The sequence below is a fragment of the Pongo abelii genome, chromosome 8 (genome assembly GCF_028885655.2).
Source record: "Pongo abelii isolate AG06213 chromosome 8, NHGRI_mPonAbe1-v2.0_pri, whole genome shotgun sequence".
Taxonomy (NCBI): domain Eukaryota; kingdom Metazoa; phylum Chordata; class Mammalia; order Primates; family Hominidae; genus Pongo; species Pongo abelii.
Window position 1 is genome coordinate 100188065 of NC_071993.2, and position 15895 is coordinate 100203959.

At 46.1% G+C, this 15895-nt stretch overlaps 1 protein-coding gene across 2 annotated transcripts in view; it reads right to left on the bottom strand.

Moving 5' to 3' along the window:
• The window catches only part of MYOF (myoferlin), a 174783-nt gene that overhangs the window by 108020 nt on the left and 50868 nt on the right, over window positions 1-15895 (bottom strand). For both annotated transcript variants that reach the window (XM_024253372.3, XM_063727667.1), the window contains exon 5: window positions 13366-13453. In XM_024253372.3, coding sequence (XP_024109140.3) covers window positions 13366-13453 — 88 coding nt within the window. The remainder of the gene's footprint in view (window positions 1-13365; window positions 13454-15895) is intronic.

Consider the following 15895-nt stretch of genomic DNA (forward strand, 5'->3'; position numbering starts at 1 on the left):
TATATTCCCTGACAGTTCCAAACCTTACAAGTATAAAATCAAGATGTTGGCAGAGACATTCTCCCTCTGAAGCCTCGAGGAAAAAGTCCTTCCTGTCTCTTCCTAGCCAGTGACTCCCAGCAGTCCTGAGCATGCCTTGCCTGTGGCTGCATTACTCCAGTCTCTGCCTCTGTGGTCACATGGCCTTTCTCCTTCTGTGTCCTCCCATCTTCTCATAAGAACAAGTGGGCCAGGTTCGGCGGCTCACACCTGTAATCCCAGCACTTTGGGAGGCTGAGGCAGGTGGATCACCTAAGGCCAGGAGTTCAAGACCAGCCTGGTCAACATGGCAAAACCCTGTTTCTACTAAAAATATTAAAAAATTAGCCAGGTGTGGTGGCGTGCACTTGTGGTCCCAGCTACTCGGGAGGCTGAGGCAGGAGAATCACTTGACCCTGGAAGGCAGAGGTTGCAGTGAGCTGAGATCATGCCACTGCACTCCAGCCTGGGCAGAGAGAGCCTCTGTCTCAAAAAACAAAACAAAAAAAAAAAGGAACAACAGTCACTGAATTTAGTGTGACTTTATCTTAATTAATTACGTCTGCAAAGACCCTGTTTCCAAATGAGGTCATATTCTGAGGTTCCATATAGACATGCATTTTAGAGGGCCACTATTCAATCCACTACAGAGGCCATCTTTTTTGTTGTTTTTTGTGGTTTTGTGTTTTTGTTTGTTTGTTTGTTTTTTTGAGGTGGAGTCTCACTGTGTCATCCAGGCTGGAGTGTAGTGGTACAATTTCAGCTCACTGCAGCCTCTGCTTCCCAGGTTCAAGTGATTCTCCTGCCTCAGCCTCCTGAGTAGCTGGGATTACAGGCACCTGCCACCACGCCCAGCTAATTTTTGTATTTTTAGTAGAGACGGGGTTTCCCCATGTTGGCCAGGCTGGTCTTGAACTCCTGACCTCAAGTGATCCACCTGCCTCAGCCTCCCAAAGTGCTGGGATTACAAGCGTGAGCCACCACGCCTGGCCGAGAGGCCATCTTTTGTATCTTTCCAATTTGCTTCCTCTCTTACTCCAGCCCACAAGCAGCCCCAATCTAATGAGCACACTGCCTTCCCTGCACCCCACTTCCTCCATGTCTTTGCTTTACCCCTAGCCCAGGTTAGATCCTGCCACCTAACACTGCGACCACCCCACTGCATGCCCCTCGATCCCTTTCCCCCTCTCACTTCACTGTGCTTACCTGGTTTATTCAACCCTCCACTGACTTCACCTCTGCACCCAGCCAGCTGAACTTGGCTGGGAAGCACACACATCTTACTGGACTGATCTCACTTTAATTTCCTGATCACTAACTGTAAGTGTCCTCACAGGGCTGCCTGGCCATCTTACCACATTTCCAAGACATCTATCCCAAAGCTTTCCTGGATCCTGGTCTGAGATGGCCACTAATTAACCAGCACAGTCAAATCACTTTACCTTTCTGAACGGCCATCTATTTTGCATCTTGAAAGCTTCCAACACCCTTTCTATCTTTCCCATCGTCCACTAATGACCTGGCTTCTTATTTCATTGAGAAATAGGCAATTAGAAGAAAATTTCCACATCTTTCCAACTCCAAATCAATCATCTACCTGTATCTGTTGCCTTCTCTCCTGCTACAATTAGTCAGTGAACTATCTGTGCTCCCTGACTTGAAGCCAACGCTTCCGCATTTGCACAGATCCTATCTCCTGTTGCTACTTAAGGAGTTTTGCCTCTTTATACATTCATCAGTTTCCCCCTTTCTACTGGATGATTCCCATCAAAATATAAACATGCTGAAATATCACCCAGAATTTTAAAAAACAGAACTTTCATTGACTCCACAGTGCCCCCTACAGTTACTGCTCCATTTTTCCTGCCCCTCTTGGGAGCCAACTCCTCAGAAGAATCATTTTTACTCACATTCTTCACTCTGTCTCTGATTCTCATGCTTCTTCCAGCCAGCCCTCTGCCCTCCTAGTCCACCAAAACTGCTCTTGTCAAGGTCGCTAAAGACTTTCATGTTGCAAAATCCAACGGTCCAGCCTCAGGTCTCTTCTTACTCAAATTCTCTGCAGCATTTGTTCATTTAATCCTTGAAACACTTTCTGCTCTTTGATTCAGCCTATTTGAACCAAAGCGCAGCTGCTCATCCTGGCATTCACAAATGGAAGTAATCACCAAAGAAACTTCTCTCGGCCGGGCGTGGTGGCTTATGCCTGTAATCCCCACTTTGAGAGGCCAAGGCGGGTGGATCACCTGAGGTCAGTAGTTCGAGACCAGCCTGGCCAACAGGGTAAAACCCCTTCTCTAAAAAAAAAAAAAAAAATTAGCCAGGTGTGGTGTCAGGCACCTGTAATCCCAGCTACTCGGGAGGCTGAGGCAGGAGAATCACTTGAGCCCAGAGGCAGAGGTTGCAGTGAGCCGAGATCACGCCACTGCACTCCAGCCTCGGCAACAGAGCGAGACTCCATCTGAAAAAAAAAAAAAGAAACTTCTCTCATCCCATCTTCTTATAATATATGAACCCTGCCTTTGATCAGGCTTTTTTTTTTTTTTTTTTTGAGACAGAGTCTCGCTCTGTCACCCAGGCTGGAGTGCCGTGGCACGACCTCGGCTCACTGAATCCTTCACCTCCTGGGTTCAAGGGATTCTCCAGCCTCAACCTCCCAAGTAGCTGGGACTATAGGTACACAGCACCACACCTGGTTAATTTTTGTATTTTTAATAGACACAGGGTTTTGCCATGTTGGCCAGGCTGGTCTTGAACTCCTGACCTCAAGTGATCCACCCACCTCAGTCTCTCAAAGTGCTGGGATTATAGGTGTGAGCCACTGCACCCAGCCATGACCAGGCCATTTTAATAGAATCATAGAACTTCGGAGCTGGAAGAGACCCTACATATTATTAAATCCAACCTCCTGATGTTGTAAGAAAGGAACTTGAGGCTCAGAGAGGTTAAATGACATGCCTACTGTCACACAGCTTGATAGTGGAGCCAATGCTCAAATCCAGATCTGTTGATTCACAGTGGTTCAAGATTCCTCACTGTCCCTCTCCGGCTGTGACAAGCTCTTCACAACTCCCTTGCAGGAATGCCATCCTGCCTCTCCAATAATTATAGTGTCACTTGGTCAAATCCTACAAAGCTTCTCACTACATCTAACACTGACCTGTCTCCTTTCTGAATATCAGTAACTGCATGTGATCCACTGTTCTTTACTCGTAATGTTTCCACTAACATTTGGAAATGGTTCTCCATCACAGCTCCAGCAATGTAATCATTCCTGAGATGTATTGTGGTCCTCTTTCCAGAAGCTCAGCAGCAATATTCCTGCCAACTGCCCTTGCGTGCAGTCACTTGTGATAATGGCACTTGCCTACATGGCTTCTGTCCATCCACTCAGTGCTGAAGAGTTGGCAGCCCTAGAGGACCTCGTGATACAGTCAAGTTTGCCTTTGGCATCCCCAACTGTGCCTTTCCCCAGTGCATATCAATGTCCCTTCTTCCTCCAGGCTCCCATACTCTTCTCTAGCACCACTTCTCCCTACCAAGCAGAAGAGAGTGGGATATCAGTCACTCAGATATCAGATGTCACCAGAGCTGCAGGTCATTGTCCTCCCACCTCCATCATCCCACTTTGTCTGAACCTTGCCAGGGAGGGGGATCCTTGTTAGAGCTTCCCAGTGAAGGCAACTCCTAGGAATGGCTGAGGAAAAGGAGCAATTGCTGGTCACCCTGGCTGGACTGGAATCCTCCTGGCTGGAACACAGACCCCACTTCAGCCCCTGGCAGCCCCCTTTATCCAAACATTCTGCCTCTCCTCTCATCTCCTCCCAGGCTCAACCAATCCTCCCATCTCAGCCCCTACAGTGGCTGAAATTACAGACGTGCACCACCACACCCAGCTAACTATTTTTATTTTTATTTTTGGAGAGATGGAGTCTCCTTATGTTGCCCAGGCTAGTCTCAAGTGATCCCAGGCTCAAGTGATCCTCCTGCCTCGGCCTCCCAAAGTGCTGGTATTTCAGGCATGAGCCACGGTGCCTGGCCTCTGCCTTTGATCCTAATTCTGCTTTTCAAGATGAAGTCTTGTTAAGTGGTGGTACTGGTTAAGCCAGAATTTTATCACTTTGAGCCAAAGGTCATTGCCCAAGCACAACAAAGGGCTGATATCATATTATCTTCAGTGTAAGCTAAAAGGACAATGCAGAACAGGAAAGGGTAAGTTTTGAAGCAGGAAAACGTAATATTTTGGAGATAACACATTTTCTTAGCTGGAATGTAGAATAATTTTTTTCTGAATTTCTAAAATGTTAAAAGTTTTATAAATAAATGTTTGTGTCCTACTGTAAGCAATTCATTACCCCACCCCAATTCCTGAGTAAATAACACTAAATGTGCCCTAAGAATTTTCTACCATGTTGCAATACATAGACCAGAGCAAAGGTACCACGGAGGAACCTAAGAAGCAGGGATGCAAACGCAGTCCTGCGGGGCAGTTGATGAATCAGGCTGTGAGCCAGTCTAGATAACAAAGCCCAGAGATCTATGTCTCCCTCTGGACAACATCACATTCAGTAGGCAAAATGTACGAGTGCAGCGTTTCTCAGAGTGAACTCCGAAATCTGCCTGCATCAGGCTCTCCATACAGACCCGGGGCTCCCCTCCAGATGAGCTATATTAAACTCTCTGGAGATGCGCGCCAGATGACTGCACGTTTAGAGATCTCCCTTGATGATTTCACTGTGTCTAAATATTGAGAACCACTTGTTTATGATGAGCACTTTGATTTTCCTAAATATCCTAGAGAAAAACTGGACTAATATAATCAGTTTACTAGACAAAGCCACTTGATTAGAAACCCAATCCTGGAAACAGTGCCTGCAACAATCTTCTGGCACATGGATCATTTTCCAGTTAGGCTCTGACCAAGTCAGTCCCTTGTCATGGAGCACCTTTCATGGAGCCCCATGGTCTTCCCATCAAGGACAAATATCGCAGCCTAGCACCTACAGCCCTCAGGAACATGCTTCGCTTTCAACACACTTCTGAATGAGCCAGGAGCTTTGGCATATTCACTAGTGTTCCCCAAAATGCCCTTCCTTTTTTCTTCTTTTTATTTTTTTTGGAGACGGAGTATTGTTCTATCGCCCAGGCTGGAGTACAGTGGCGCAATCTCGGCTCACTGCAACCTCCGCCTCCTGGGCTCAAGCAGTTCTCCTGTCTCAGCCTCCAGAGTAGCTGGGATTACAGATGCATGCAACCACGCCCGGCTAATTTTTATATTTTCAGTAGAGACAGGGTTTCACCATATTGGTCAAGCTGGTCTCAAACTCCTGACCTCAGGTGATCCACCCGCCTTGGCCTCCTGAAGTGCTGGGATTACAGGCATGAGCCACCGCGCCTGGCCCCAAAATGCCCTTCTTAAAAAAATTTTTTTAAACCATATTCAGTGCCCATCTATCATTCACTCACTCATTCATTCACTCAACCAACCAAGCATTTATTAACAATTATGACTTCTCAAGGGCTGTGCTAGGCACCATGAATACAGAGTTGCAATACACAGCTGAAAAAGTACTTTCTGAAAGCAATTGTTTCCTATATAACAATTTGGTCAATCTCTCTGGAGGAATGTATTACATTCAGCTCTGGGCTATAGTTATTCATGTTTATCTCTTACCTTCTTACTGAACTGCAAGCTCCTTGGTGGTAAAACAATGGCTTTCTCACCTTTGTATGTCCCATAGTCAGGTGTCAATAAATATTTTCTGAACTGGATCAAATTTAATTTTAAGGCTGGGCATGGTGGCTCATGCCTGTAATCCAAGCACTTTGGGAGGCCGAGGCTGGCGGATCACCTGAGGTCAGGAGTTCAACACGAGCTTGGCCAACATGGTGAAACCTCATCTCTACTAAAAATAAAAAAAATTAGCCAGGCGTGGTGGCCGGTGCCTGTAATCCCGGCTACCTGGGAGGCTGAGGCAGGAGAATCCCTTGAACCCAGGAGGTAGAGGTTTCAGTGAGCTGAGATCACTGGGCAACAGAGCAAAAACTCCATTAAAAAATTAATTTTAAGCAAATAACTTTGGGATTCATGGAATGAAAGACATTTGAAGCGGTGAAGTCTGGCTATGAATGAGTTTTTGAATGTCTATGTTTGGACAGAGCGCAAATTTAACAGATGGTGCTTCAAAAATAGACGTGAGATTTTAAAAATAGTTTCTTCCAGCTACGGGAACGTAGGCTTCAGTTAAGCGGACTGACATCTGGCAAATTAAGTTGCCATGGTAACAAGTTTTCAGGTCAAGCCTGGAGACTGGGTCAGCCCTCCCCTCTGTCATGGGAACAGTCTTCCAGGGGGGTCAATGAAAAGAACATCTTTGACAACACACACTTTCAGTCAAGCCACCAGTGCCCCAGGGTCTCTACCTTTTGTCATCTTCATATAAAAGCTCTAAGAAAGCATTCCTTAAAAAAGAAGGCCTCAGGTGTTCGTTCACTTCCTGTGATATGTGATCATAACTAGCTTCTTCAAATTGCAGGGGCAAATTTTCCTAAAAATCTTCACTTTTGTGTTCCAGCATAAACATTCCTAGTATCTCCTCTGCAGGAGCCACTATATGGATAAGAACCTTTAAAATCAATAGCAGAAGTTGCTGGCAGTGGTTATCTCAGGAGGATGGCACCCAGAGATTTTCACTTTCCATGTCATGTATCTCTGTGATGTTTACATTTTATTAAGCAGATATTTCTTTTTTGCTCAAGGAAAGAAAAACAAGCTCAAATTTTAAGAATTTGAAAATATATAAATCAGAAGAAGCAGACGTTACTTTTACATAGAATGGTAAAGTTTTAGGGTTTCTTTAAGAGTCCGTTGAAGGGAGGCCGGGTGCAGTGGCTCATGACTGTAATCCCAGCACTTTGGGAGGCAGAGGCAGGTGGATCACTTGAGGTCAGGAGTTCAAGACCAGCCTGGGCAACATGGCAAAACCCTGTCTCTACTAAAAATTAAAAAATTAGCCAGGCATGGTGGCACGTGCCTGTAATACCAGCTACTCGGGTGGCTGAGCACAAGAATTGCTTGAACCGGGGAGGTGGAGGTTGCAATGAGCCGAGATTACTCCACTGTACTCCAGCCTGGGTGACAGACTGAGATTCCACTTCAAAAAAAGAAAAAAGAAAGAAAGTTAATTGAAGGCAAAAAAAGGCAAATTCTGGGCCAGATGTCCTGCTTATGTCATTAAGGTATGCAATGCCAAGAGGTATGGCTGTCTTGCTGTTCTCTGTCTCATATTTGTTTGTCTTATATTCCCCCAAGATTGTAAGTTGTTTTTTTCTCCTGGTGTTTTCCCTAGCAGGGGGTTGCAGTAGGTGCTCAAAGATACTTTTTGCTCAGTTGAACTGAATTACCATGTGATATAGTTTGGATATTTGTCCCCTCCAAATCTCATGTTGAAATCTGATCCCCAGTGTTGGAGGAGGGGCCTACTGGAAGGTGTTTGGGTCATGGGGGGGGAATCCCTCATGAATGGCTTGGTGGCTTCTCTGCAGTAATGAATGAGTTCACCTGAGAGCTGGTTGTTTAAAAGAGCTCTAAGAAAGCATTCTTAGAAATGCTTTCTTCTAACCTAGGCATTACCATTCAGGACATAGGCATGGGCAAGGACTTCATGTCTAAAACACCAAAAGCAATGGCAACAAAAGCCAAAATTGACAAATGGGATCTAATTAAACTCAAGAGCTTCTGCACAGCAAAAGAAACTACCATCAGAGTGAACAGGCAACCTACAAAATGGGAGAAAATTTTCGCAACCTACTCGTCTGACAAAGGGCTAATATCCAGAATCTACAATGAACTCCAACAAATTTACAAGAAAAAAACAAAGGCGAAGGACATGAACAGACACTTCTCAAAAGAAGACATTTATGCAGCCAAAAAACATGAAAAAATGCTCACCATCACTGGCCATCAGAGAAATGCAAATCAAAACCACAATGAGATACCATCTCACACCAGTTAGAATGGCAATCATTAAAAAGTCAGGAAACAACAGGTGCTGGAGAGGATGTGGAGAAATAGGAACACTTTTACACTGTTGGTGGGACTGTAAACTAGTTCAACCCTTGTGGAAGTCAGTGTGGCGATTCCTCAGGGATCTAGAACTAGAAATTCCATTTGACCCAGCCATCCCATTACTGGGTATATACCCAAAGGACTATAAATCATGCTGCTATAAAGACACATGCACACGTATGTTTATTGCGGCTTTATTCACAATAGCAAAGACTTGGAACCAACCCAAATGTCCAACAATGATAGACTGGATTAAGAAAATGTGGCACATATACACCATGGAATACTATGCAGCCATAAAAAATGATGAGTTCACGTCCTTTGTAGGGACATGGATGAAATTGGAAATCATCATTCTCAGTAAACTATCGCAAGAACAAAAAACCAAACACCGCATATTCTCACTCATAGGTGGGAATTGAACAATGAGAACACATGGACACAGGAAGGGGAACATCACACTCTGGGGACTGTTGTGGGGTGGGGGGAGGGGGGAGGGATAGCATTGGGAGATATGCCTAATGCTAGATGACGAGTTGGTGGGTGCAGCGCACCAGCATGGCACATGTATCCGTATGTAACTTACCTGCACATTGCGCACATGTACCATAAAACCTAAAGTATAATAATAATAATAATAATAATAATAAAAGAAAAAAAAAAAATTCATGAAGCTCTTTGATAATACAGCATGGTTGGGGAAATGCCAGGAATTGAGATCTAGCCACAAGAACAAAGCTAAAGTATTTTATGTCATGAAATGAAATAAAAAATTTAAAAGGATAAAAAAAAAAAAAAAAGAAATGCTTTCTTCTTATTATTATTAAGAAATGCTTAGAAAGAGGCACCCTGGCCTTCTCTCTCATTTTCCTCCTCTCTAAGAAGTGGAAGCTTCCTCCCTTCCTCCATGAGTAGAAGCTTCTTGAAGGGCTCACCAGAAGCAGAGGCTGGCACCATGCTTCTTGTACAGTCTGAAGAACCATGAGCCAAATAAACTTCTTTTCTTTATAACTTACCCAGCCTCAGGTATTCCTTTACAGCAATGCAAACAGACTAAGACACTATGTTAGGGAAAAGAAATGTTTTCCCTTGAAACATCTAGATAGTCGAGGCTATTAGAAGTTTTTTTTTGTTTTTTGTTTTTGTTTTTGTTTTTGTTTTTAATCCTGAAGGAAAGTTTCTCTTAGCCAGATTAGGAAGCCGACACACAGAATGCCACCCTTGACTCAGCCCCGGCAAACATTCATTTTATAGAACAAAGACAGCACTTCCAGATCAAAGAGCGTGATTTATTTTTTGTAATAAAGAAATTTCACATCACTTCTCAGACTTTTGGCTAAGATCAAGTATAGAAATTTCGCTCTGTCATCTTGCATTTAAAAATAAAATTGCCCTGCAGACACAGCTCATTTGCAGACCAACACTTGGTGACCTTCTTTGTTTGAAATCCAAATACAAGGAACCCAAGTTTTGGTTCATTTCCTGTCTTAGTTGAGCAAAGTCAGGGATTCTAAAGAACTTCTGTGGGAGAGCTGGGCTGCGCTTGTGCAGTTCTCTGGTGCTGAGCCCGCTGGAAGCCAGACTCCTAAGGGGATGGTGGACTCCTTCAGTCTACTGTCCTGCTGGGAGCACTGGTGCTACAAACAAAGGCTTAAACCAAGAGGAAAGGAGAAGGAGCCTCGGGTGGCAGGGATTTTCTTGCCAGCAGGTTTAAAAGTTCAATAGTTGGGGCCAAGCATGGTGGCTCATACCTGTAATCCCAGCACTTTGGGAAGCCAAGATGGGTGGTTCACCTGAAGTCAGGAGTTTGAGACCAGCCTAGACAATATGGTGAAACCCCATCTCTACTAAAAATACAAAATTAGCAGGGCATAGTGGTGCACACCTGTAATACCAGCTACTTGGGAGGCTGAGGCATGAGAATCACTTGAACCTGGGAGACAGAGGGTACAGTAAACAGAGATCATGTCACTGCACTCCAGCCTGGGTGACAAAGCAATATTCCATCTCAAAAAACTAAAATAAAATAAACCCAGCAAGCAATGTTCTTACTTTATAAATACTAACAGATGGTGTGGCGCTGACCTCTTTACGTTTACTCTTTTTACTTGAATGAACCACAGTATTTTTTTTTTCCTAAAGGCCTGGCAGAAGGGGTAACACAAGAGGACCCATTTAATATTTTGGCTCTTGGAATGGAATCAACATATGAAATTGTCTTTTATCTGCCAGTGTACTGGGTTGAATACTGTCCCCTCAAAATTCATGTCCACTGGAACCTCAGAATGTGATCTTATTTGGAAATAAGGTTTCTGTACAGTTAAGATAAGGTTATGGACCTTAAGAGAAGGTTAGAACTCACCCTAATCCAGAGTGACCTTATCTTAACTTAATTTGGGTGGGTCCCAATCCAATGACCAATGCCTTATAAGAAATTTGGACACGGACACACAGAGAGGGGTCGGGTGCAGTGACTCACACCTGTAATCCCAGCACTTTGGGAGGCCAAGGCAAGCAGATCACTTGAGGTCAGGAGTTTGAGACCAGCCTGGCCAACATGGTGAAACTATCTGTACTAAAAATACAAAAATTAACCGGGTGTGGTGGCAGGCGCCTGTAATCCCACCTTCTCGAGAGGCCGAGGCACTAGAATTGTTTGAACCCGGGGGGCAGAGGTTGCAATAAGCTGAGACTGCGCCACTGCACTCCAGCCTAGATGACAGAGCAAGACTCCACCTGAAAAAAAAAAAAGCCGGGCACAGTGGTTTACGCCTGTAATCCCAGCACTTTGGGAGGCCAAGGCGGGTGGATCACGAGGTCAGGAGATCGAGACCATCCTGGCTAACACAGTGAAACCCTGTCTCTTCTAAAAATACAAAAAATTAGCCGGACATGGTGGCGGGCGCCTGTAGTCCCAGCTACTTGGGAGGCTGAGGCAGAAGAATGGCGTCAACCCTGGAGGCGGAGCTTGCAGTGAGCCAAGATCGCGCCACTGCACTCCAGCCTGGGCGACAGAGCCAGACTCTGTCTAAAAAAATAAAAAAAATAAAAATAAAAAAATCAAAAACAGACACACAGAGAGGAAGATCCTTGAGCCACTCAGGAGCTATATCCTAGAGGGGAAAAAAGCAACAAAGACATCAAGACACACAGGTAGAATACCATGTGACAGCAGAGGCAGAGACTGGTGTGACGCATCTACAAGCCACAGATGCCAAGGAAAGCGGGCAACCAACAGAAGCTGGGAGAAAGGCTGAGAGGCTCCAGAAGGAACTAGCCCTGCTGACACCCTGATTTCAGACTTTTGATTTCCAGAACTGCGAGAGAATGTTTCTGTTGCTTAAGCCACCCAGTTTGCGGTAGTTTAGGACAGCAGACCTAGCAAACTAATAAACAGGGTCTAGCTTAGGAGAAACGACAGTATGAAGAAAGATGCCCTGATCTTTCCAATTCAGAGGCTACTCCAGATAGCCCATCAATGAGGGCTGCCTTGTGCAGGCCAGAAAGCGCCCAGTGCCTTTCCCACACAGATACAAATGCTGGTGACAATAGTCATCGGCAGGGGAGGTCTGAGGGAAATGAGTGGGACCACTCAGTTCTGCACCTGATGGTGTTATTGGTGCTGGCCTGTGTCCTCTGTGTTTCGTGGTTTTTTGTTTGTTTGTTTTTTTGTCATCACTGCTGTAGAAGCAAAGGGAGCCATGGATGTTCTTGAGCCACTGCAGGGCTCCCGCAGGGCTGAGTGTCCAAAGCCAAGTAGAATGCTCAGGGTGCCGCTAGGAAGAGGGTGACAGGCAGAGCATGCTGCTGATGTGCTGGGGCCATCTCAGTTTTGTCACCAAGAGGAAGCCACCTAACCCTCACTGGAAACTCACAACTACTTAGTCAAAAAATGAGCCAAAACATTCATAATGGGTGCATAAGCAGGGGCAGGCGCTGAGGTCAGGCTGAGCAAGATGAGAAGTCAGGTGGGAGTGGGCAGGACAGGCAGGGAGGGTGCTGCTGCAGGTGTAAAGTGAACCCTTAAGCAGCCGGAGAGCCAAGTTCCCAACCCAGAGAAGCAAGGAGAAGATGAGCCCCGAGGAGCCATCTCAGGAACAAGTGCAGGACTTCCTCCCAGGAGGGAGAATTCCTTTTTTTTTTTTTTTTTTGAGACGGAATTTCACTCTGTTGCCCAGGCTGGAGTGCAGTGGCACAATCTTGGCTCACTGCAACCTCCTCCTCATGGGTTCAAGCAGTTCTCCTGTCTCAGCCTCCCGAGTAGCTGGGATTACAGGCCTTCACCACCACACCTGGCTAATTTTTTTTGAATTTTTATTAGAGACAAGGTTTCACCATGTTGGCCAGGCTGGTCTCGAACTCCTGACCCCAGGTGATTCACCTGCCTCGGCCTCCCAAAGTGTTGGGATTACAGGCGTGAGCCACCACACCCAGCCAGGAGGGAGAGTTTCAAGGAAGCAGGTGAGTGTGGTGAGATAAGGGGCCTCTCCCTTCCTGAGGCACATGCTGAGACTGGGGTAACAGATGGGGCCCTTGGTCATGCATCTTAGGGCTGAGGAAGGGACAGAGACTTTTAGCATCACGTCATCCTGGGAAAACACTGAGAGGGAGTCAGACTCGGCTGCATGAGAGGACTGATTGTCTTGTAGGCCCTCCCTCTCCGAGCCCTCAGCCCCAACCCCACCTAGAGTGGCACCTGATGGCCCTGAATGACTGGCAACCCATGTCAGAGACCAAGGACAATGAGGCTTATGCTGAAGAGAAGCAATTGCTTAGAGGACCTGGGGCTGTTTGGGGACAAGATGGGTCCGGGGTTATGGGAGAGAGCGAAGGAGGCTCCAGTCGAAGGCCACGCCCATGAGACTGGTGCTGAGAGCAGAGCCCGGTGGTGGCACCTTTGGGAGGTGAGGAGACACACGGAGGAGAGCAGAGGGGCCACTCCTTGAGCCAAACAGCCTGGGGACACTGTATGGGGTGGAAGCCACAAACCTGAAGCAAAGCCCTGGGACATTCTGCTGGAGCCCACGTGTGCTTTTTGTGCTCACCGTGAGGTTGTTCAGTAAAGGGCTGGTTCACCCTTCCCCTCTACCTTGAAGGGCATTTCATAAACAATTGCAATGTCCGAATTCAGGCAGCCCCACCTGCCTCGCGGGGCCCCTGTCTGGGTGGGCAGGGAGCTACAGGCTTGTGATCGATGGCAGTCTTACTCCAGACACTCTCCTGTGTGTCTTTGGAACCCTCCCCTGGGGGTGGCTGGGCCTTCAGAAGGGTCAGCTTACCTCCCATGCCTGGCACGCTGGGCCCGCTCGGGTCATTTGGATGTGGAGCAGAAGGCGGATCATAGCCGATCACCAAGTCAATGGTGGCCTGGGTAGAAATAATTCATTGCAAATATTATCAGTGCAGGGCACCAGCATGTTATAGACTCAATGCAAGTGACTTCAGCAGGAGCCAAAGTCTTGGAAGGGGTAAGACAGAGGGAATAGGAAAGCGAGGCTGGAAACGGGGAGAGGGACATAAGCTGGACTCTTCCTATCCTCCCACTGAAAGCCAAGGCGGGGTGGGGAAGGAGCTCCCTGTCACAGGTTGCCAAGTGTATCCTTGCTAAGGGGCCACCTCATCAACAGAGTAAAGTTGTGACAAGCAGGTGTGAATTTGTCACACACCTCCATCCTAGACTGGAGATGCCCTCCCATCACAGAATTACAATTACAGACGCTCACTGTAAATGATTAATTTATTTGTTTGCTCATTGCTTATTTCATTATGAATTGCTGAGATTTATCATGCTTCTCTTTAAAGAAGAATTTTAGGGCTGGGCACGGTGGCTCATGCCTGTAATCCTAGCACTTTGGGAGGCCGAAGCGGGTGGATCACCTGAGGTCAGGAGTTCGAGACCAACCTGGCCAACATGGCGAAAACTTGTCTCTACTAAAAATACAAAAATTAACTGGGCATGGTGGCAGGCGCCTGTAATCCCAGCTACTCAGAGGCTGAGGCAGAAGAATTGCTTGAACCTGGAGGGGGCGGAGGTTGCAGTGAGCTGAGATCATGCCACTTCATTCCAGCCTAGGCAAAAGAGCGAGAGCAAGACTTTTTTTTTTTTTTTTTGAGACAGAGTCTCACTCTGTCGCCCAGGCTGGAGTGCAGGGCGCAATCTCGGCTCACTGCAGCCTCTGCCGCCTGGGTTCAAGCGATTCTCTTGCCTCAGCCTCCCGAGTGGCTGGGAGTACAGGCGTGCACCACCATGCCCGGCTAATATTTTGTATTTTTAGTAGAGACGGGGTTTCATCATGTTGACCAGGCTGGTCTCGATCTCCTGACCACGTGATCTGCCCACCTCAGCCTACCAAAGTGCTGGGATTACAGGAATGAGCCACCGTGCCCGGGGAGACTCTGTCTTAAAAAAAAAAAATGAGAGAGAACTTTAGGTGACTAACAAGGCTGGGCGCGATGGCTTGCGCTTTTAATCCCAGCACTTTGGGAGGCAAAGGTGGGTGGATCACGAGGTCAGGAGTTCGAGACCAGTTTGGCCAACACAGTAAAACCCCATCTCTACTAAAAATACAAAAATTAGCTGGGCATGGTGGCAGGTGCCTGTAATCCCGGCTGCTCAGGGGGCTGAGGCTGGAGAATCGCTTGAACTCAGGAGGCGGAGGTTGCAGTGAGCCAAGATGGTGCCACTGCACTCCAGCCTGGGTGACAGAGCTAGACTCTGTCTCAAACAAACAAACAAAAAAAAGTGACTAACAAAACATGTATATAAATTTGTGATTCATAAAATAGGATAAAAAAAGGAGAATTGAATCTGGCTAAAGAGGAAACAAATATGCAAACCATAAAGTTAAATATAATTGCCATTTCTCTTGCATAATCTGTGACCTCCAAAATGCCTAGAGCCAAGTGAAAAGGGAAACTGAAAGCATTATGTAGCTTTCACTACCAGCAGAAGGAAACATACTAGTTCCTTACAAGAGACAATGTTATTCCTACTTAGAAGAGCTGATATCAATTTCTCACATGGAGCATTATTTTAGGGCAGAGTTTGCTGTATACAGTACTTTTTAATTTCATGGACCCACAAAATTTCAAAAAATTTGCTAGGGGAAATCAACATTCGGTTGCTAACTTGTATTTTGCCAAACACCTGTCCACAACTATCATCTACTATCACAATCATTTTATAAAAGAGAGGCATTTTAACACCAAAAATGAGGAGAGACAAACCTCAGAATAAAGGGAGTCCTTTGCAAATAAGGATGGCACACACGTACGTACATACACACATGTGCACACACACACAAGGTGACCAGATAAAATCTGGACATCTGGACAGGACATCATATTTAGGACATACTTACACTGAGAAATTATTCGTTGTTTATGTGAATTTTTTTTTTTTTTTTTTTTTTTTTTGAGACAGTCTCACTCTGTCGCCCAGGCTGGAGCACAATGGCGCAATCTCAGCTCACTGCAGCCTCCGCATCACACCCGGGTTCCAGTGATTCTGCTTCAGCCTCCTGGGTAGCTGGGATTACAAGCACGTGCCAGCATGCCCAGCTAATTTTTGTGTTTTTTTTTAATAGAGATGGGGTTTCACCATGTTGGCCAGGCTGGTCTCAAACTCCTGACCTCAGATGATCCACCTGCCTCAGCCTCCCAAAGTGCTGGGATTATAGGCGTGAGCCACCTTGCCCAGCCTGTTTATGTGAATTTAAATGCACATCCTACACTTTCATTTGCCACTTTTCCTACATCTGGTAAACACACACACACACACACACACACACACAGTGCATTGCCTTATTT